The sequence below is a fragment of the Lissotriton helveticus genome, chromosome 7 (assembly GCF_964261635.1).
Source record: "Lissotriton helveticus chromosome 7, aLisHel1.1, whole genome shotgun sequence".
NCBI classification, from domain to species: domain Eukaryota; kingdom Metazoa; phylum Chordata; class Amphibia; order Caudata; family Salamandridae; genus Lissotriton; species Lissotriton helveticus.
Window position 1 is genome coordinate 178,315,927 of NC_136068.1, and position 21,238 is coordinate 178,337,164.

At 44.6% G+C, this 21,238-nt stretch overlaps 1 protein-coding gene across 1 annotated transcript in view; it reads left to right on the top strand.

Moving 5' to 3' along the window:
- Positions 1-21,238, top strand: part of SLC35H1 (solute carrier family 35 member H1) — a 125,406-nt gene that overhangs the window by 70,811 nt on the left and 33,357 nt on the right. The window contains exon 7 of the mRNA XM_078651890.1: positions 3,205-3,288. Within this exon, the coding sequence (XP_078508016.1) occupies positions 3,205-3,288 (84 nt within the window). The remainder of the gene's footprint in view (positions 1-3,204; positions 3,289-21,238) is intronic.

Sequence of the window (21,238 nt, forward strand, 5' to 3'; positions counted from 1 at the left end):
AGCATAAACCAAGGTGCATAAATCACACTACAAACGTTACATTTCCTAGCACCTATAAAAAGTACACTAGCACCTTGCGCCCTACAAACCTAATAGTCCCCTGGGCCAACTGGCCATCTAAAAGGGGCTCAAATGCCCTCTGTCCAAAAAGTCAGGGCGCGCTGCCAATGCAGCGACGGTCACCGGGGGCGCACTTGGCACCAACCTAAACATGGCAACTACCCACTACTTGCTGGGCAGCTGAGAATCTTCAATGAAGGGCCTAAACGTTGCAGCTAGCACTAACTGCTTCGCAGCTGTGCAGGCCACGGTAGGGAAGGGGCAAAGGAGTGCGTCTCACTCCTGGAGTAAAAAGACATGTCCCTTAAATAAAGAAGAACTTAACGGTGCAGCTGCCCACTACTTGCTGGGCAGCTGTGAAAGCTAAAATGCGGCACGGGCTCTCACTGGCCCTCAGGACAAATGTGTCCCCCTCTGTTGGAGCTACTCGGGGTTCAGTAAATAATTATCAAAACGCTCGAGCCATCTGGCTCTGAAAATAATGTTGCCAAACTGACCAATAACTGATGTGGGAGCGATTATTGTGAATGGGACACCGAGAACGCCTGGAAAGTTCACTTAATGCACTATTGACAAACAATTCAGTGCAGGAGAGGCTTATGAAAGAACCAGGCTGGCCTTATTCATTGTAACTATACCCCCAAGCAATATTGAGCTCTTTCCGGAGGACACAGCAGTAGAAGGGAATTTATTTTAATTTCCATATAACTTTATCTCATAATGTGTGTGTAGTGTGTTTATGAATATCAGAAATCGTGGAAGAAACCTGCTTCATCCCGAATTCGTTACACTGTTTTCTTTCACGTTGTATGAAGATATAAGGAATCGTATATATATTGCACTGGTGCGGTCTGCTGGCACTGCGGAATGTACCGCTCACCGGGTATGCGTCTAATTGGATTAAGGGTTAGTTCCTTGGGTGGCTTCAGCTTTATACTTTGATGGTACCGCCTTCGGCCGCAGCCGACATTTTAGGGTCAGGCATTGAGCTTTTATTGCCCCTCTTCCCTCCGGAGCTTGCTGCCAGCCCGCAGGCCTGTTATCAACACACGGGCAGTCAACAGGGGCCCGCCACTCTGGCACGCATCAGTCAAAACATTCTCTGCCAGGCCACAGCACTCCCAGGCAGTAACTATCGTCGGGGGCCTCCCTCGCGGGTTCACTTCACTGGTTGAGTGCTTATTCCCCCTTACTTGGTTCCCAGTTGATTCCGCTACACTCTCGCTCCTCTGGGTCCCCAAGTCTCGGCCACACACTCCTCCTGTGTCTCCACTCCTCTCCTCCACTCAGTGCCAGCAGGGAGGTCAAAACTTACATCGAGAAGCGGGCGGCAGGGGTGGGGTGGATGAGGCCACTATCGGATGATTAAAGCGGCAACCGGCGATATGGCGGTCAACTTCTCTCAGCTCCCGGGTGTTTTTTCAAAATTCCCCAGGTGCCATCTTAGTTCGTTTCCGTGCGGGGAAGACGCAGATCATATCTCAGCAAGGCGGGATCGTAGGGAGGCGGTTTAGTGTTCAGAATGATCCACCACTTCTCCGATTGCAGAAACTAACGAAATTGGCAGGATTAGGACACGGTGAAATGCCGCTCTAGGTGCTGGTGTGCGGGTTCATTACGGAAGTTCAACTACGGGCGGCCATCATGGCCTGCAGTTGTAACTCACTGCATTATATTTTATATGAAGTTACTAAGCCCAGAGCATTATATTCTATATGAAGTTACTAAGGCCATGGCATTATATTCTATATGAAGTTTCTAAGGTCAGTGCATTATATTCTATATGAAGTTACCAAAGGGAGTGCATTATATTCTATATGAAGTTACTAAGGGGAGTGCATTATATTCTATATGAAGTTACAAAGGCAAGGGCGTTATATTCTATATGAAGTTACTAAGGGAGTGCATTATATTTTATATGAAGTTACAAAGGCCAGGGCATTATGTTCTATGGGCCATATGTATCCAGCACTAATGCGTTCGCAAACGCCGAAATTCGCAGAATTTCGGCGTTTGCGAACGCATGAGTGCAAAATGGTATGTATCACAGAAATCTGTGTGCAAAATAAGGAATCGCAAATTTTGCGATTCCTTAAATGCAATGTATGAAGCATAAAAAAAATGCAAATTGGCCTTAAGGAATTGCAAGTTACCACCAACTTCAAGTTGGTGGTAAGTTGCTAATTCCTTGAAAAATGCACTTTTTTGCATTTTTAAAAGTGCAATGTGAGGCACATACATGCCCTTAGGGCATATCTGCGCCACATGTGCACCCATGCTGATTTCAGGGGTACAACAAGGTGTCCTTTGGACACCCGTGCACCCTTGAAATTATTTTCAAGGTGAGATTCTCAAATTGTGAATCTCAAATTGAGAATAACTTCCCATTCATTCCTATGGGCCTCCTGGCCCATAGAAATGAATGGGAAAGTATTCCTTAATTGAGATTCGCAATTTGCTAATCGCAATTAAGGAATACTAAGAAATCGCAAAAAAATTGCGATTTTTGTATAAACATCCCTATTTGCGATTCTCAAATAGGGATTTCTAAAAAATCGCTATTTGAGAATCGCAAATCAGGTTGATGATACATATGGCCCTATATGAAGTTACTAAGGGGAGTGCATTATATTCTATATGAAGTTACCATGGCCAGGGCATTATATTCTATATGAAGTTACCATGGCCAGGGCATTATATTCTATATGAAGTTACCATGGCCAGGGCATTATATTCTATTCATGCTGGAGTGGTCAGTCATGAGGGTGTGTGAAATGGAGTGAGTTTGGTCCATGAAGCAGCAGTTGAAAACGAGTAAGGGAGAATGGTGCAAGCTAGTTTAACCCAACGCTACCTCGCTGGTGCTGCCGTCGGCCAATGGCCGACGCGGCCCCACCCGTTTTGCGGAAGTGCCGCACTTCCTCAAAATCGGCGGCGCAGCCAAGGTGTTAAGGGCAGATGTTAGGTATATTGGGAATAATGGAATGGGAATAAGCAAATTGGAATACAACAAATGTTCTGGTGGCTAGAAATGAATTCATAAATGTGCTTCAAACTGTTATTTTGCTGTTTCTTGCTTACTTTAAAAAGTTGTGTGCGTTGAACAGAATTGTTGTTTACCCGTTTCTTATTTTACACATTTAGGTCTGCAGAATCCCATTGACGCCATGTTTCATCTTCAGCCACTTATGTTCCTCAGCCTCCTTCCACTGTTTGTTTCTATCGAAGGTACTGGAAATATATTGTTCAGTGTGAGGGGGGAGTGGGGTTACTTTGGTGCGGAGAGACTGGCAAAGAAAGGAGAGTAGGTGAATAATAGGGGTCTTATTTTGAGTTTGGAGGACTGATCACTGCGTCAGAATGTGGTGGATATCCCGTCCTCCTTCTTGCAAGTTTCACAGACTTTAAAGCAATTGGAATACAGCAAACTTTAGGTACAGCACTAAATTGGTAATGGCATAAACTCAGTATGAGTTGCTACAGGAGGGTTAGGCCATTGACCTCTGGATGCCATGATCTCTTCCTAATACTAGTTTTTAATTACTGTTCAACATAAAATGTACACATTTTACAAAAAAGCTTGGTTTTACTCTTAAGACTGGTTTGTCAAGCTTCTTTTAATTCAACATTGTGGTGACTGCCACTGTGTGAACTTTTTCAGAAAATGTTAATATATAGTTAAGGCAGAAAAGCATGGATGTATGTCGTTACAACGCATGCTTTTTCCACGCATGCCTTTACAACGCAGGTTTTACAACGCAAGTCGTTACAACGACTTGCGTTGAGGGGCGCTGGATAGTGAATAGTTCAATTTACTATTCCAACTCCAGTCCCCGTGGATAGTAGGGAAGGTTTTGGATAGTAATTAAACTATTCCCTATCCTACAGCGCCCTCCAGCGCAAGTCATTGTAACGACTTGCGTTATAATTCCTGCGTTCTAAAGGTACTGCGTGGAAAAAGTTTCGTTGTAAAGGATGTTTACCGAAAAGCATGCACCGCCGTGCTCCTTTTACGCCACCACATTTTATTGGATCTCATTTACTTCACCCGTTTTACTTTTTTGATAATGTACTGTAGTCTAAGCAGTTCTTTTTCTCTACCTCAGAGTGCAGTAAATATCTACAGATTGCTTGCAAGTTACTAAAAACATCTGGTGTAGGAGAGATTTCTGAACAGCTTAGTCCTTGGCAATCCACCCTGTGTCGTATGGGTCTCTGTTTTGGGATCTGCGTCGTTCCAACTGGTAGAGGTATTTCTTCACAACTCCATGATATTCAGATGTTTGACTCCAACAGTGACCTCATAAGTTTCATCACTGCCTGGTCAAGATCAGAATATTGATGCTCCATTTTGCCAAAGTCCTGTTGGAAGGCCAAACAAAAACTAATCTGAGACTACACCTTAGTACCAGGCATTCTTCTTTTACCAGAAAGCCTCTAGCACCAGGTCAGCAGTTTTTTCTGCCTATATATTGTGTTACTATGAAGTTCTGTCTGAACTACTCTGAGCTGAAATAACGTATTTTGCTGTTTCTTCTCAGAAAATTTGCCATAGAGACACAGAACTACGAGGGGTACAAATTGGAATTTCTACACATCTGGGAGAACTAGTGGTATATTGTGGGTGTCTTCAGAAAAGAAAGAACTTGATCAGCGAAACCGACTGCTCCTAACCATTTTATATCCATTGCCCAAACGTCTTTGGGGCCTATTCACAAACTGCATTTTGTAGTACGTTTAATAGTACTACAGTAGCAGTACTCGCGTACTGCAAATGCTATTCAAGTCCAGTTCGGAGGGCAATGCCGGTCCTATCCTTTATGAGTAGAGATTTCCACCCTAGTTTTAGTAGTACATTTGGGAAGGACTGAGGGAGATCCTGTAAAATTGTGAAATGTTCTACATGTCAAATATATCCAATGTATTTTAATTAATATTTAACATATTATTTTTACTATGTTTAAGTTTTTAATAAAGTTTTAAAATTTTCCTACACTTTACCATGGAGACATCTCAGTCTATACGTGAAAAGTTGCTAGAAGTAACTTTACACTTATAAGTTTGTTTCCAACCAATTTAAGGGGTGTGGAGACACGTAAAGCTACACTTTGTGGACATTTTGGCTATTCACTATTTGCAAAAGTAAATTTTACTACAAAATGTGGGAGTAAATTTACTTGTGTATTTTTCCTCATGTATAAATTGACCTTTGTGAATAGGCCCTTTGGCCTCTAAAGCAAGTTTGCTTGATCATATAAAACAATTTCACACTACAAATCAGCTATATTGCCTGTCCCCATAAGATCACCTCCGCGCTAACCATCTTCTGCCAAACTACCAGTCTGGTTTCAGGTCACTCTGCAGCACGGAGACAGTCACCTTTGACATCATAGAAAATGCCCTCTTGAGCACAAATAAAGATGAACCCTGCCTCCGTATATTGCTGGACCTCCCAGCTACCTTTGACACAGTCTACCTCCTACCCTGATAAACACTCTTGAGTCACTAATGAGATTCACTGGCAAATGTCCTTCACAGGTTTTCCTCCTACGTTTCCAAACAAGACCAGCTTGTTCACATGGTCATCACCCCCAGGTCACAAAAGATCCCTATCATGTGTGGAGTTCCCTAGGGTTCCGTACTGTCTCGTATCCTCTTCAGCCTTTACATGGAGCCGCTCGGTGTTCGACTTACAGGTTCTTACAATTGATACTCAACGTGTCTTCAGACAGTCAAACCATCAAGTCCTGGATGTCCTGCACCTTTCTGAAGCTCAGTTCAACCAAGACAGCATTCCTGTTACTTGGCAAGAACAACAAACAAGATACAGTACAAACCTGGCTCTGTTCCGTGAACCGTGATGGCTTAGATCCCCAGTTCTCACCGAATGCCAAGTAATTTGGAGTCATCCCAGACACCAACCTTACCCTCCAGGAACAACCTGCCAAAAAATTAAAGATGGTTTGCTACCAACTTTCTATTCTAAAGGAAGTCAAATTATTTCTTTCAGAACTTGACTTCGGGGCTGCTGTACACGTCGTTGTACTCTCCCATCTGGATGTTGGTTATGACCTACTCCTTGGCCTTCCAGAGTTACATTGGCATCCCTCAGGGGTACCATACACATTGCAGTATGTCTCATCCAGACATTAAGAAAAGCTCTAGTGGGTCAGGCAGTTTTGAATAGCTTGTATCAATTCTCTTCTTCTACTGCAGTACCCATAACCTTCTGTGAGATGTGAAGGGAGTGCTTTACAGTGTATGGTAGCTAGTAAATTACATTAGATCTATTCTGAAAGTTAAACATGTTGAATGTAACAGTGTTGTATATTCACATGGGGCTGATGTACCAAGAACTTTATGAATTCATCAACGTAACGAATGTTAAGGAATCATAAATTCATTTCCTTTGCAACCTGTTCACTTCGACATAAGTCACTCTATAGCAAATCGCTATCATTCAGTAATTGGCTTAGTGACTCGCTATGCCAATTTCACAGCGATCTACAAGTAATTTCTCCTCTGCTCCTCGTTCCCCATCACTCTGCCTTACTCCTGTCCTATAATTCTCATCTCCTGCCCTCTGTCTCTTTTGCATTTTCTTTCCTTTCACTGTCTTCTGCTTTAGACTGGCTTCCCTTCATTCCATTCTGTCAGCTCGATTGGCCTGTCCCTTTCTTGTGGCAGGCATTGGACCAGTGCTTAATTTGTAATATGAGTGCTGGTGCCCAATCCTCAGCTCTGAAGCCTATGCCCTGTGCTATTAAATGTCAGTGTTTAGAATATCAAAGCTGCATAGTCTTAAATCCACTTCATGCCTCCAATCTACTACCAGACCCTCTCCTGCTCTCGGTAAATGTCTGATGTGGAAAAATAAGTGCTGGTTTCCAGAAATGATCATCCTTCTCTTTTGTGATATCCAGTGCAGGACTGCTGTCCCATCAAGGCCTCCTTCCAAGTATTTGAAAGTTTTCAAAACTATTTAGAAGCTGACTCCTTCCCCAAAGATATTAATGAGATGGGTGGAGTGTGAATTTCTTTCAAACTATCCCATGGAGTTTGAGAAGCCCTCACAACTTAAAAGGGTTGGCTGAAGGCAGCACACTGCAACGAATTGTGCAGTGACTAGTCTCTTTGTGCATATGCAAACTGTAAAAGCTGCTCCTTTCTTAGTTTGCAATTTTTTAGTCTGTAGACTTCCCTGGTGCACCTTTTTCTGTTGTTGACACTTAATCGCCAACTTCCACTTTTTTTTTTTTACTTCAATAGATCTTCTCAAAGTGGTTTTGCAGTTACCATTGCCTTTGCATTTGCTAAGTAAAACCTTTTGTGAAAAGTGCAAAGTGTTTTGTACATCTGACCCTTACTGAAATGTAAATATTACAGAATAGTTCTGAAATCTTTATAGATAAAACTCCTAATGAGAGGACATAAAATGAAGGACAAATATTAAACCAGGCCTACAAGAATGTCCCCCATAATCTTACAAATATAGCACATCACCAATGCCACATTAGTTAAAACTGGAACCACTTTTTTCGAATTTTTACCCCAACCCGAAGTAATTGGCATATATAACTTACCCATAAGTCCCTGGTATTGTACTCTGGGCCTGTAAGTTAAATGTCACCAGTGGACTGCAGCATCCATTGTGATCCCGCTACAGTGACCATAAAACACAAATGCAGGCCTACAGGTTTTAGCCTGGCTGTTGTTGCAGTTTTAAACTACAAATTCGACCTATCAAAATAACCCCTTTTGACAGGCCAAAAGCTTTATTTTAAGAAAAAAATATTAAAGGCAGGGCCCTTTCTTTGCCAGCGAAACCAGGCACCTTCAAATCAGTGTGTCTCTGTTTTTACATTGGTTTTACATTTTGCTGGAGTGTTAAATCCTGCTTGACATGTCTGCTGGGGGTTTTACATTTAATACGTGAGGCACACGTTGAAAGGCTGAAACAGTATGCCAAAACAATTCTTGTGTATTCGTTGTCTGGTTTCTGGAAAATCCTGCTTTGTTCTTCTAGATTTCAATTTCTGGATCCATTGTGGGTACAGTGATGGCCCGCAACTGGATTTTAGTGGTAGAGGTGGGGATTACCACGCACACACCAATACACACTCACCAGCATGCACATACACACCAACACGCATACACCAACACGCACACACACCCACCAACGCACCCACCAACGCACCCACCAACGCACCCACCAACACACCCACCAACGCACCCACCAACACACCCACCAACGCACCCACCAACACACACGCACACCCGCCAACACACACGCACACCCGCCAACACACACGCACACCCGCCAACACACACGCACACCCGCCAACACACACGCACACCCGCCAACACACACGCACACCCGCCAACACACACGCACACCCGCCAACACACACGCACACCCGCCAACACACACGCACACCCGCCAACACACACGCACACCCGCCAACACACACGCACACCCGCCAACACACACGCACACCCGCCAACACACACGCACACCCGCCAACACACATGCACACCCGCCAACACACATGCACACCCGCCAACACACATGCACACCGCCAACACACATGCACACCGCCAACACACATGCACACCGCCAACACACAAGCACACCGCCAACACACATGCACACCGCCAACACACATGCACACCCGCCAACACACCCCAACACACACACACACCCCAACACACAAACACACCCCAACACACAAACCAACACACCCCAACACACAAACCAAAACACACACACCAACACACACACACCAACACACACACACACACACACTCACTCCATTTTTTTAAAATTACATTTTACTGTTTATCTAATTGGTTTTGGGATTTTTCTTGGGTTGCATTTCAGCTCTTACTATTTTGGTATTACATGAATACTTTACATGTTGGCTGTAGGTTGTACCTGTCTGCTAGCAGGGAGGTTGAGCTCTGATTCATCTTGTGATTTTGAGGGTTCACCCTTACATGGGTTGTGATTGTTCCTTCAGGTGTTTAGATACCCCTTCCACTGATGTGTTTAATTCCAAAACTAAATCAATCTGTTCAAGCTTTTTCTCTTTTTTTGATAAGTTCAATAAACACGTTTCATACACCCACGCTGCATTTTGCACCCAAACACAGTGCTGAACCACAACAAAAACGTACTTAGCCATCCAAACTATTGAAAAATTACTCTTTGCTCAGTATACATGATCAACTTTAGCTGAGAAATGCTGTGGCAATCCTCGACAAGACCCGTGAGGCACTTTTGAATCGGTGCACCGGGACTTGAATTAATCCGTTGTGTAGTACGCCATGTGAACATGAGTTGTCTGGAATGCAGTCGAAATCATCCTGCTAATCAATAGAATAAAATAATTAGCTGTTTCTCATATCTGTTTTCTTTACTATCAAGTCATCTAAACCAATTCCCTGTGAGAACGTATTCGTAATATAAATAGTACTTGCCACTATACAGCTTTTCTAATATAATGTATTATTATTTTTCACTTGTGTCGTGGCCCTTTCAGACCATGAAATGCCTTGTAATCCTCGATTACATGACTAGTTGCACAACAGGGCAAGACCTAATGGAGCCTCGTTGGAGACCGGCTTTACCGGTCAAGATCCTTTAATTCAGAGACATCCCATAAACAAGCATTGGCATTCCAGTCGGTATCGCTTACTTCTACACTTAAGCAAGACTAATTGGCATTGCCAGTTCTTATTTAAAGTACTCTAATCTTCAAGGTTTCTCTAGATGGATGTTGTTGCAGTTGTCCACATTTCAACTGCAATTTTTCTTGTGACCACTAGGTGACACTGAAAGACAGCAATCTTGTATTGAAAGGCGGCTCTGTTTGTAATGTTTTTGGGACGGGGCGAATGGGATATCTAGTGACGGCGATACCAATGAGCATTGGCAAAGCCAATAGGTCTCCCCTTAGAAACAAATTTGCTTTGCTAAGGGTTTTGGTCAAGGATGATGATGCTGTGGAACATTGCCAATGAACCTGAAAATAACCTATGCTGCTAGCTGCGTTCTTTTGTAGGCGTATGCAGAAAGCTTGGCACGCCTGCAAAATACCACAATCAGTTTGTTTGCGTTTTTGTTTAACAATCCGAGTTGGATCAGTAATTAATAAACCAATAAATTAGTCGAGTCGGCGGATGGGTGGAAACAACACGAGTAGGGAAAGAATGCAGGTGGGAAAGCAGCACGGAAGGTGAAATCACGAACAGCAAGCAACATGAAGGGCAGGCACACGGGGGTGCATGGTGAGGAGCAACACAGAGGGCGCAGCTGGAGGGGGAGGCAAGACAGAGGTCACGGTGAGGGAAGCGAATGGAGAACGAGGAACCAGGATGAGGTTGGAAGCGAACAAACAATAGGTGCACCATAGAGTTAAAGGGCCCAAGTGAAATCGTACGTAAGAGTAACTTGAAGGACAAACTTGTGCAACATTAAATTTGTATAGTGTTGTAAAAAGAAATGTGAAGAAAAGCCAGGCTTCTCATCTTTCCGAAGGAGATCAATTTCATTTGGTCATCGAGATATTTTAATCCTTCCCAGTTATTGACATCAAGCTCTGAGCAACACGCTATCAACATAACAGACCTCTGTCAGCTGTGGGACATCATGTGGGTCATGTGTGTTTATAGTTAAACTGCGCGCATTTCAGTCTGGTGTTATGTCAAACCCTTTTGGGGCATGCAAGAATTCTGCCCCATTCCGAGTCCAGAAGGTCCCTATCCAATATTGTCTCCCAGCGATCGTGAAGTTTTAATAGAGGGACATGGGACATCTCCGACAGTGAGTCATAAAACCACTTTATTTGTTGCTTCGCCGCACCAACTGTAAATATGGAGTGTCGTGGGTTCCACTCGACCTCCCTCCCACGGCTCCCTGAATGTCCGTACCACGGCTTCATATAGCCGGAACTGACCAGGCTGAAGGCCAAAACCCTCAACTAGTTCCTCGAAGGGGGCCAAAACGGATTGCTAGTAAGTATCCCAATGCCTCCAGTCTGGTTTCAGTCCAAGCTTTCATTTGTTCTGATGTGAATCTTGCTCTGGGTTGTCATGCAGTAGGCCAACCAGGGGCATGAATGGGGTATAAAAGGGGGCTAGCCGTCCGTGCCTTTCCCGCCCCCCTCCCGCTGTCCGTGGAAACGTCTGCTAGAGATATACTTTTTAAAGACTGAAAGCTAAAAAAAAAGCAAAAGGTGCACTGCGTCTGAAGCACTAGTTTATGTTGAAGCTCGCGGCGCGGCTCCCATTTTTTCACATAGTGTGCGTGTTCCGCATTTTTTTTAAATTTCATTTCACCAATGCTTGTTTCACAGGCCACCGTGCCCCCCGAGACTTAGAGGTAGCCCCGCCTCCGGTTCTCACACTCGGCCGGAAGGCCACATAGCCTCCTCCCAGCTGGGCCGCTGCCGAAGTCCTGCTCTGGCCCGGCGGCAGCCTCTCTTTCATCACTGGCCACCCGGGGCCTCCCATGCTTGTGCGGCCTCGACCAGCCCTGCACTTCCCACATTCAGGGAAAGCAGCCGCCGGCAGCAGGCTCACTTTACAGGAGGTCCTCCACCGACCCGCAGCTCTGCTCTCGTTCCAGTGACCCTAAGGACGGCAGGAGCTGTTTCCTCGGTAGAGTAGGCCGCCACACGTTGGGTGCAGGGTTGTTGCCCACAGAGGCCCTTCAGGTGCACGAGGGGGGCTCAATTGGTGTCTGTGTGCCTCTCGCGACTGTGGAAACAGCGTGGGAGGCAGGCTAGTTTCCAATTCCTCTACTCATGGGGAAACCTGATGTGCAGGCTGAGGGTGCTGGTGAAGGCTTCCCTTAATACAGATGCAGGCACCACGCTGGGAAGGTGCTCTTCTTCCATACCCCTCCTTTTCTTACAGTGGGGCCATCACCTGGGGTTGCTGCCGGCCGGTCCCGGTGTGCTCCGGCGGGGGTTGCTCCGATGGCCGTGTGTGCTGAGTCCGGGCTCCACGCCCCTGACCCCGCGGCTTGAGATTCTATTCCCCTTTCGTCCCTGTCCCTGCTCTGTTTCTCTTTTCTCGTGTGCTTTATCACTACCCTCTCTCTTAATTTCTTTACACCCTTTCACTTTTGTCCTGCTCTCGCCGTGTCTTTTCTCCCCCTTTAATGACGTGGGTCGTTTTCGTTTTAGCCTTCTCTTCCTGTCTTTCCTGGCCTCTCCCAAGTCTCACTCGTTATGTTCTGCTTCTTTTTCCCCGCCCTCTCTTTCACTGGCCCTCTTTCACACTTAATGACACGCATCTCTCCCTCTCTCTTATTCCCTCTCATGGCCATTAGTTCACGGGAAAGTTCGTGCCGCATATCTTCCTAACTGCTCACCCTTTGTTACCAGTCTAGAACAAAGCCGCCTGGAGAAGAATCAACACCGCTGTGTAATGCACAATAATTCCAAAGTAGAATACCGTGGCATCGGTCAGCACCTCGCCCCACAACACCCGCTGCAACAGGTTGTAACACCAAAACTTGTAGCTTGCGCTTCTGTTTTGTTGCTGTTTAGCAGCAGCCCTGCTTCTGTGAATTCATGGATTGTTTCTTTCTCGTGTATTTTGATGCGGCGGCAGTAAACTAACCAGGCTCAGAGCTTCTGAAAACTTCGCGCCCTTCTGTCCTAACGCCGCCTGATAGGATCCGAAAATACGAAAAAGCAAACCGGTAACGTGATTAAAGGACGTAGTATATGATATGGTACTACCACTTTATTTATATTGATGGGAATACATTTATACGGTTATGATTGTGTTTGTGCTCATGTGTTTATTGAACATGCATACAAGTAAATATTTATGTCAGAGTAATGACAATACATGCGATTTTACCTTGGACACAGTGCAGCTGTTGTTGTTCTGAATATGGTATTGGTATTTGCGTCCCAGTTTTTGCTTCTCAAAATCTGGCCACCATACTTAGCTGTGTTCCAAGTTTATACCACTGTGTTCACCCTCATTCTTTCTCTATTCACGTCTCCTCTTTTTATTCTTCCCTGACCCTTTCTTCCTTCCCTCGCTTCAATCTTCATCCTGCCATTTCCTCTCTTCCTTTCCTCTTCCATTACTTCCCAGGAAACTTTGCGCCTGTCTAACCATCAGAGGACATTTATGAGTGCCTGTGAGCCATAAAGCACATTTCTTGTGCTTCATGCAAAACGGTCCACCACCAACCAGCCCTTTGATAAAGCTCTTGTTGAGCGTAGGTGCTTGTATTGCCCACATTTGGATAATTACTTTTACATATTATATATATACATATATATATATGGCTCTGTGTGTGTGTGTGTGGGGGGGACTCTGTGTGTGTGTGTGTGTGTGTGTGTGGGGGGGGGTGGGGGGGGCTCTGGGTGTGTGTGTGGTAGTAATTGCTGTCTGCTGAGCTCGTCCGTAGGGTTCAATAGGTCTCACATTTGCGAGAGATTAAGCTAATGGCAATGTAAATGACAATGCCATTTATTTATCTGTTTTCAAAACCAACACATAAATACACATTTTGTCATTTACAATGCCAATAGCTCTAACTTTTCCAAAGGCGAAACCATTGCATTGTAAATGCTTGTTTATTTCTTGTATTCAGAAACACCATTTGCCAACACATGTTTCGTCTTCTAGCTGTTCCTGTTTACAATAGATTTCACCAGGGCTTAACATTAGAATCAGTTCTTATAATTGAAAGGTGTAGGCGTTTTCAGAGCCAGTCAGTTCTGATGTGTATTCTGTAGTAGTCCCAATTCAGCAGTCCTTAATAGTAGATAGTGAATTCTAATTTTCCTATAAGCAGTATAATCCTTGGTTATCTCCAGTCCCTCCAAGTATGTTGGCGATGAGTCTGTGTGTGAATTCAGTGTCCATCTTTGTTCCACTATGTATCGGGGCACCTGCGGTTTTACGGCTGTAGATGGGAATTCCTGGTCTCATTTCGCTCATGATTTATTTGGCAATAATAATCACCTGATGACGAAATTCAATATGAGTTTCGCAATAAATTTAGCAATCGGATTTTTTTTCCCTAATAACTTTGTAGGTAAGGGTGAGGGCTCAGTTATTGATTTTGTTTACGGTCTGCGAACTTAGTTGATATGGTAGTTGATCATCTGCTGCACAACCTTGCTATGAGTAACCATCTCCCCCTAAGCTTCATTTGAGATATTTCCAACTGGCACGTTGTGACCTGCCCAACTAGGCGAGTCACCACTGTCTCTGCCAAAAGAAAAAAAGTACTTGCATTAAATTAGTTTGTTTATACCGAGGCATTTTAGTCCCAGCTGGTTAAAGGAAATTTCACTGCATTTGATGTTTGTCTAGATGCAGAAGCTGATGTGCCTAATATAGAGTGCGTTTATTACCCAATCTGAGGCCCTTAAGGGAGCACAGTGTAGGTCAACAAACAGGAGTTAAGACGAGAAGGGGATGGGTTGATGCAATATGCTCCAGATCCCACAAATAACTAAAGCCCTCTCTCCATAGAAAACCTAGGTCAGCCCATAAAGTCGCACGTTCTAGGATGGCTTGTAAGAAGGCAATATTGGACTGGAAGAATGTACTTCAATTGAAGGCTTGGGAAGATGTACAAGAGGATACCCTTGGGATGATCAGAAAGCCTTTTTTGAGTGTCATAGACAATTGTTTTTTGAAGATTCTTAAGAACTCACTATTGAAATAGCCATATCCCCGCATGATTGGCCTGGCTTTTTTGGGGGCATCTATTCTATTAGTGAAGAAGTGAGAGGTGTAAGCGAGTCCTCTTGCGCAACAAAGGAACACTTCTTCCTAAATCCTGCCCCTCCCAAGAAAGGTGAGAGGCTAGAAGATCTAGGCATAGTGGGAAAGCCCCTGGCTCCAATTGGGTTCCCTTGGATCTATTCAAGAGACATTCTGATTTGTGAGCCTCACTGTTAGCTAACATTTTCAGGGTGATTCTTTTCTCTGCCAAAATCCCATCACTGCCTGACTCATTAAATGTCCTGTTAAGGAAGGGAATCGAAAGGACTCTAGCTTTTATTACCAGCCAATCTCTCGCCTGGACTGTACGATAACGGTATTGGCCCATGTCTTACTCGCCCACCTTGAGATGTGGGCTGAGGAGAACGGTACCTTTTTGGCTATTCAGTATGGGTTCAGGAGAGGACTGGGGACCGAGGACCAATATCTCAATCTTTCCATCCTACTGGGGAAATATGCAGTTGCTAAGCAAGGTTCCATGTTCCTGAGTTTTATGGATCTGTCTAGCGGCTTTGATTGTGTATCCCACACTAAATTATAGAATATAATGTAAGATCTGGGCGCTGATAGATCCATTATCGGTACAAAAGGGGGGGGGGGTGATTTTTGTGCCTCATGGGAACAGTCCAGCCCGAACTGCCAAGCCATGTCTTCCCTGGACCGGAAACAAGCTTCCGAGGACCGGTTTCTGGCATTCCAGCCGTCCATCACCACCCCCTTTTGTACCGCTTTTGGCCGCCATAAGTGTGGCAGGGTATGCTCAGACGTGAGTCCCTTTGCTTACTTTGCCACTGGATTCAAGCAAGCCGGGCTGAAGATGGCTGGAATGCCAGAAACCGGTCCTCAGAAGCTTGTTTCCGGTCCAGGGAAGACATGGCTTGGCAGTTCGGGCTGGACTGTTCCCATGAGGCACAGGGTCAGACTGATTTGCATATAGCCATGTCTGAACTGGGGTGGCAGAGTGGGCTAAAGAACGGTGATGGATTAAACCCAAATCTTTTGACTGGGTGTGAGTGTTTGATTCAGATGCTCCGTCCATCACCACCCCCTTTTGTACCGATAGATCCATTATCAACATCTTTAGGGAAATCTATAGTAATTCCAAAGCTGCAGTCCGGTTTGGGCTGGGGAAAGGAGGGAGGGGATTTGTTCAGAGACGTTTGGAGTAAGCAGGGGCATTAGGCAAGGGTGTGTCCTTGCACCTTTCATCTTCTCTCTTTATATTATCCATCTGGAGAAGGAGTTAGTGTTAAGGTGACCCAGGTTGGACAGGGTCCCTTAGCTGCATTATTATAAGCTGACCAGGCTTTCCTTATGGGCCGCACACCTGTTGCCCTGCAGCAATTATTGGATGCATTTTGCTCCTTCAGGAAGGGGCTAGATTTGAGGATTAATGAAACCAAGTCCTTTGTAATGTACTTTGGATATTAAAGTAAACTGAAACCAATCTTTCAGCTACATTCCAACCCATTAAAACATACAGGCAACTTCAGCTATCTAAATGTAATCTTTAATAGCAGAGGCTTGTGGCTTCCTCAGTTGGAAGTCTGAAATAATCAACTAGCGAGGAGTAATAATGCTCTCTTCTCCTTCACAGCTAAACAGCTAACCCTGGGTAAAAGATTGATTGCACATGATAGAACTGGGGGTCTCTAGTTGGCAGAGGTAGGTACCTTTGACCAAATAGGGACCCTTGCTTCTAGTCCAGGTAAGAGGCTACACTTCTAAGATAATCCCTGCTCACCCCCTTGGTAGCTCAGAGGCAGTGTGTAAAGCATTTGAGATAACATACAGTAATACAGTGAAAACACTACAAATGGACACCACACCAGTTTAGAAAAATAAGTAATCTTTACTAGACTTACTACAAAACCAAACAACAAAAATGCACAATACTGTAATCAAAAATAGACTTTAAAATGGTAGAAATAGCCTAGTTCAATGTAGATGGTAAATTCTGCACTTTACTCTCAAAGTACCTTAGATGCATCAGGCAAAACAAGCAAAAGGGTCACAGGGAAGTTGATGCGCTGTTCCTTACACTCAGGGGAGTGGACGCGTCGGTTCCTTACTGCTGCGCAGGGGAGTTGAGGCTCGCTTCCTTACTGTGTGGGGAGTTGAAGCGTTGTTTCTTACTGCGGCATGATGATGATGCAACAAGATGGCGCCGCGATGCGACAATCCTGTGCGATGCGACAAAATGGCGTTCTTGATGCGATGCGACAACGTTGGATGCGATGCATGCACGCCCAGCGGCCCTGTGGCGAACTCGGTAACTTCTGAGCCGCGACAGGCCCTGCGACATACTTCTCCGGTGATGTGACGGCAACCTTCGCATCGGCAATATGCTTCTCCGGTGATGCGACACGCTTGGTCCGTGATGCGCCGGCAAACAGCTGCGGTGGTGAGCTTCTCCGGTGATGCGACACGCTTGGTCGGTGATGCGCAGGTAACTGCGGAGGCGGCGACATGCTTCTCCTCATTGCGTCGCGCTTCCAGCTCCCAGCGACACGCAGTCTTCTCAGAGGACCCAAACAACAGTAGGCACCTCTCTGCAAGTACAATTCCCAGCAAGGAAATTCAGGGGGAGCTGGTGGGGAAGCCTTTGTGTCCCTGAGACTTCAGAGCAGGAGGCAAGCTCAGCTTCAAGCCCTTGGAGATCTTCCTCAAGATAGTAAAAGTACACACAAAGTTCCTTTTCTCTTTTCCTTGGCAATAAAGTAACCACAGCAGGCCAACCCCAACAGCACAGCACAGGGGCAGTCTCCTCCTTCAGCTTACTTGGTTCTTCTCCTTGAACAAAGGTTTGTCTTGATTCCCAGAAGTGATCAAAAGTTCTGGGGTCTGGGCCCCAATATTTATACTACTAAATCCTTTGTTCTCTGAAGGCAGAGAGTGTCTGTACCTAGTCAAACCCAGTTCTGGGTGCACTCTGCCAGTGCACAACTTCTTCCTTTTTCAGTTTGGGCCAGGGTCATCAGGAGGTGGAGCCAGCATTGTGGAAGGCAAGGACAGTCCTATTCAGGCCCAGGCGATACTCCTCCCAGTACTCGCTATGCAGATAGGTCTATTTAGCCTAGTGCTGACTCACCCTGACTCCTGGAGCCACCACAGCCCCTGTCACTGACAAACCAGACATGGAATACACAAACCTAGCAGAGGCAGGCTGGATGGTTAGGTAAGAAAATACCTCCTTTCTAAAAGTGGTATTTTCAAACACAGAATGTTAAAACCAACTTCACTAAAATATGTATTTTATCATTCTGAGTTCAGGCATACTAAACTAATTACTACTGTGTTCCCTGGGTCAGTTAGGATTATAAGCTTTTATAATCAAACTGCCCATTCTGGCCTATGGGGACAGGTAGCCTTGCAATAGTGAAAAACAAAATTGACTGTAATTCACTATCCGGACATGCCACACACATCAGTGCATGTCCTACCTTTCACATACAATGCACCCTGCCCTAGGTCCTACCTTCAGGGTGGCTAACATGTAGAAAAGGGTAGGTTTAGGTACTGGCAAGTGGGTGCACTTGCCAAGTTGACATGGCAGCCCCAGGCTGCACACAGGCTCAGCAAAGGCAGGCCTGAGTCACATTTTACAAGCTGCTTCTGTGGGTGGCACAACCAGTGCTGCAAGCCCACCAGCAGCATTTGATTTACATGCCCTGGGCACACATGGTGCACTGTACTAGGGTCTGACAAGTCAAGCAAATAATCCAATCATGGAGTCACTAATCCATTACAACAATTTACAATAAAGAGCATATGCACTTTAGCACTGAGCAGCAGTGAATAAATGCCCAGAGTCATAAAACTACCAACAGGTCAGAAAAAATACTGGAGGAAGGCAAAAAGTTCAAGAATGACCCTGCAAAAAGGACCAAGTCCAACAGCACATATGTGGACCATCTACCCGACAACATGTATAAGCATGGGATCCTATGGGGCAGGGTTTTGGGTTTACAGGTGGCCTCATCTTTACAGGTTAATGGCAAGCAAATCTATCCACCACTTACTGTTTCTTCCCCCTTCTTTTTTACGTTTGTCAAAGGGAGTTAGGGCTACTATACCTTGAAGACATTCTAAGGACACGCCTAATAATGTTGTGCCACAGGGTATGGATTAATGAAGCTCTATCACTGGATAGAGTGTTAATCGAGAGTTTCTGATCCAAGGATTGGAGATTCCCTGGTTGAGGGGAATTGGGAATTTGGCCGTGGCCTTAGGTAGGTGGGATTTGTTTGAAGACCCATCTACAATCTTAATCTTGGTGGGCAAAAAGGGGCTGAGGGTCATGTGTTACACATAGTGGGAAGACCAAAGATGGGTAAAGGTAACGGAGTCCCCTTCTGTTACTTCATACATGCAGCTTAACACTTAGGGGCGTTCTTGTTACTTGATGCACAGCACTATCAGTACGTTATTCTATTCAGGTTTCGGTTTAGCTGATTACCCACAGGTAACCCACTTCAGCTCTGTGTAACGACTGGACACATGATCTTTTACCCTGACAGTGCTATCAGAAATCAGCACTGTGGACTTTACACAACTTTTTTTGCACTTTTTTTTTCTAACTGCGGATCCTGTACCATTAAGACGCATTTGATCAAATATTCCTTGCGTCATTGCTCTGAAGCACTGCACGTTTTGCAGATCCTGGCCTCAGAGGAATAGTGTTAAATGTGTACACTTTCCTGAGGCTGGTGATCAAGGCAAGGAAATTGTGTGGGTTGATTCTCAAGCTGAATGCTATTTTAGGTGTGTTTTTTAAATTTATTTTTTTATAAACATTTCTTGCACCTCTGCATTGAAGTACAACGCCTTTTTGTAATCCTTGGCCCTAGATGTCATTGTGTTGACTTTATATCTACCTTCGAGCCCTGTGCTTAATGCTGGAAAATTGCAAAGGGACACTTCCAAGCTAAACGCTATTGAAGTTTGTGCACTTTGTGATCTCTGTTCTTACGAACTTTTTATTGTATTGAGGGAGGATTGTAGTTTTTATATTTTTATGGCCAATGTGCAGTATGTTTGATCATAACTTGTGTTTTATAATATATTTGTGTATTTTACTTTTAGGTTTTCTATTTTATGATGAAATAAAGTTTATTGACTTGAGCAACAATAAACATCCATTATTTCAACGCAAAGTTGACTAAGGGGTGATGTTGTGCTTTATAAATACACACTATCTTAGGTTAAATTTGAACTAACTTACTGCGTGGGAAGGTTTCCTGCAGCATAACAATTATTTATCTACTTCCTAACACAGTTGATAAGGTAGTTGCCAATGCATCTGCTTCTAAAGTCAACAGATCCTTTCCTCCAAGGGCAGCATATCCAAATATGTGTTCACATGCAATAAACATGTCACTACGGGCTGACCAGTGGTCAGTTGCCACGGTTCCTAATAAACCAAAGACAAATCTGTAGCATGAGTGCTCTCGGAGCAACATATATTTAATAATATCTAATGCCGCTCAGTGATGCTTGCATATCTTTTTTCAAGTTTTATTTCCAGAACAGGGGCGGCTCTAGGCTCATGGCGGCCCTGAGCAGGGACCGTAGGTAGGGGGCCCCGGAAGAGGGGGTCCGGGCGGGGTGGAGCGCGGAGGCCAGTGAAGGGGGGGCGGGGGGGAGTCAGGGTGTTTGGAAGTGGAACAGAGCTGGAGGCCACCAAATCCTTGCCAGTGGCCGCCACGCAAATATGTATCCATCCTCAGAGGATTAATATATTAAGGATATATATAGGCGTGGTGGCCCCTGGGGTTTGGTGGCCCTGTGCAGGTACACAGCTTGCACATGCCTAAGGCCGCCCCTGTCCAGAATTCCATATTAACTGAAGCTCATCAGAATAAAGCTGTTTCTAAAATCCACTTTAGTGCCATTATTTAATGTCTTATTCCTCCACGTGCCTCACTCTTGGTATTTTCTTCTACCTCAGATAAAGAAATCCGTGTTGAAAAAATTCTCCAACTTTAGTGTCTTCTTTAATTTAGATTGCGTTCCAAACTGTAATCACTGGTTTAGCGTCTGTGATTATATTGGTGTAATAGAATTTTCTGCTTCAAAATGTTTCTAAAACTCACCACTTTCATGTACCATTTTATTTATATTTCAAAACCTAAAAGCCTAATAATATATAGAATCAGGCTGTTAGAACTGTACTTACTAAAATGTTACACAATCCTTTTGATGGTTCGATTTTCTCTAGCGGTGTGTTGATCTAAAGGAGATGCATACACTCTAACTTCTGTTACATGGAAAAAACGTTGTACTCGTCTTCAATCCTTTTATTCCATTTTCACGTTTGTCGCTTTTATGTTAGCTGCTGAAAGTTCTACCTCACAGGAGTATGATGATGTAAACCACTGGTATTAATAGTCGTTTTTCATAAATGTAA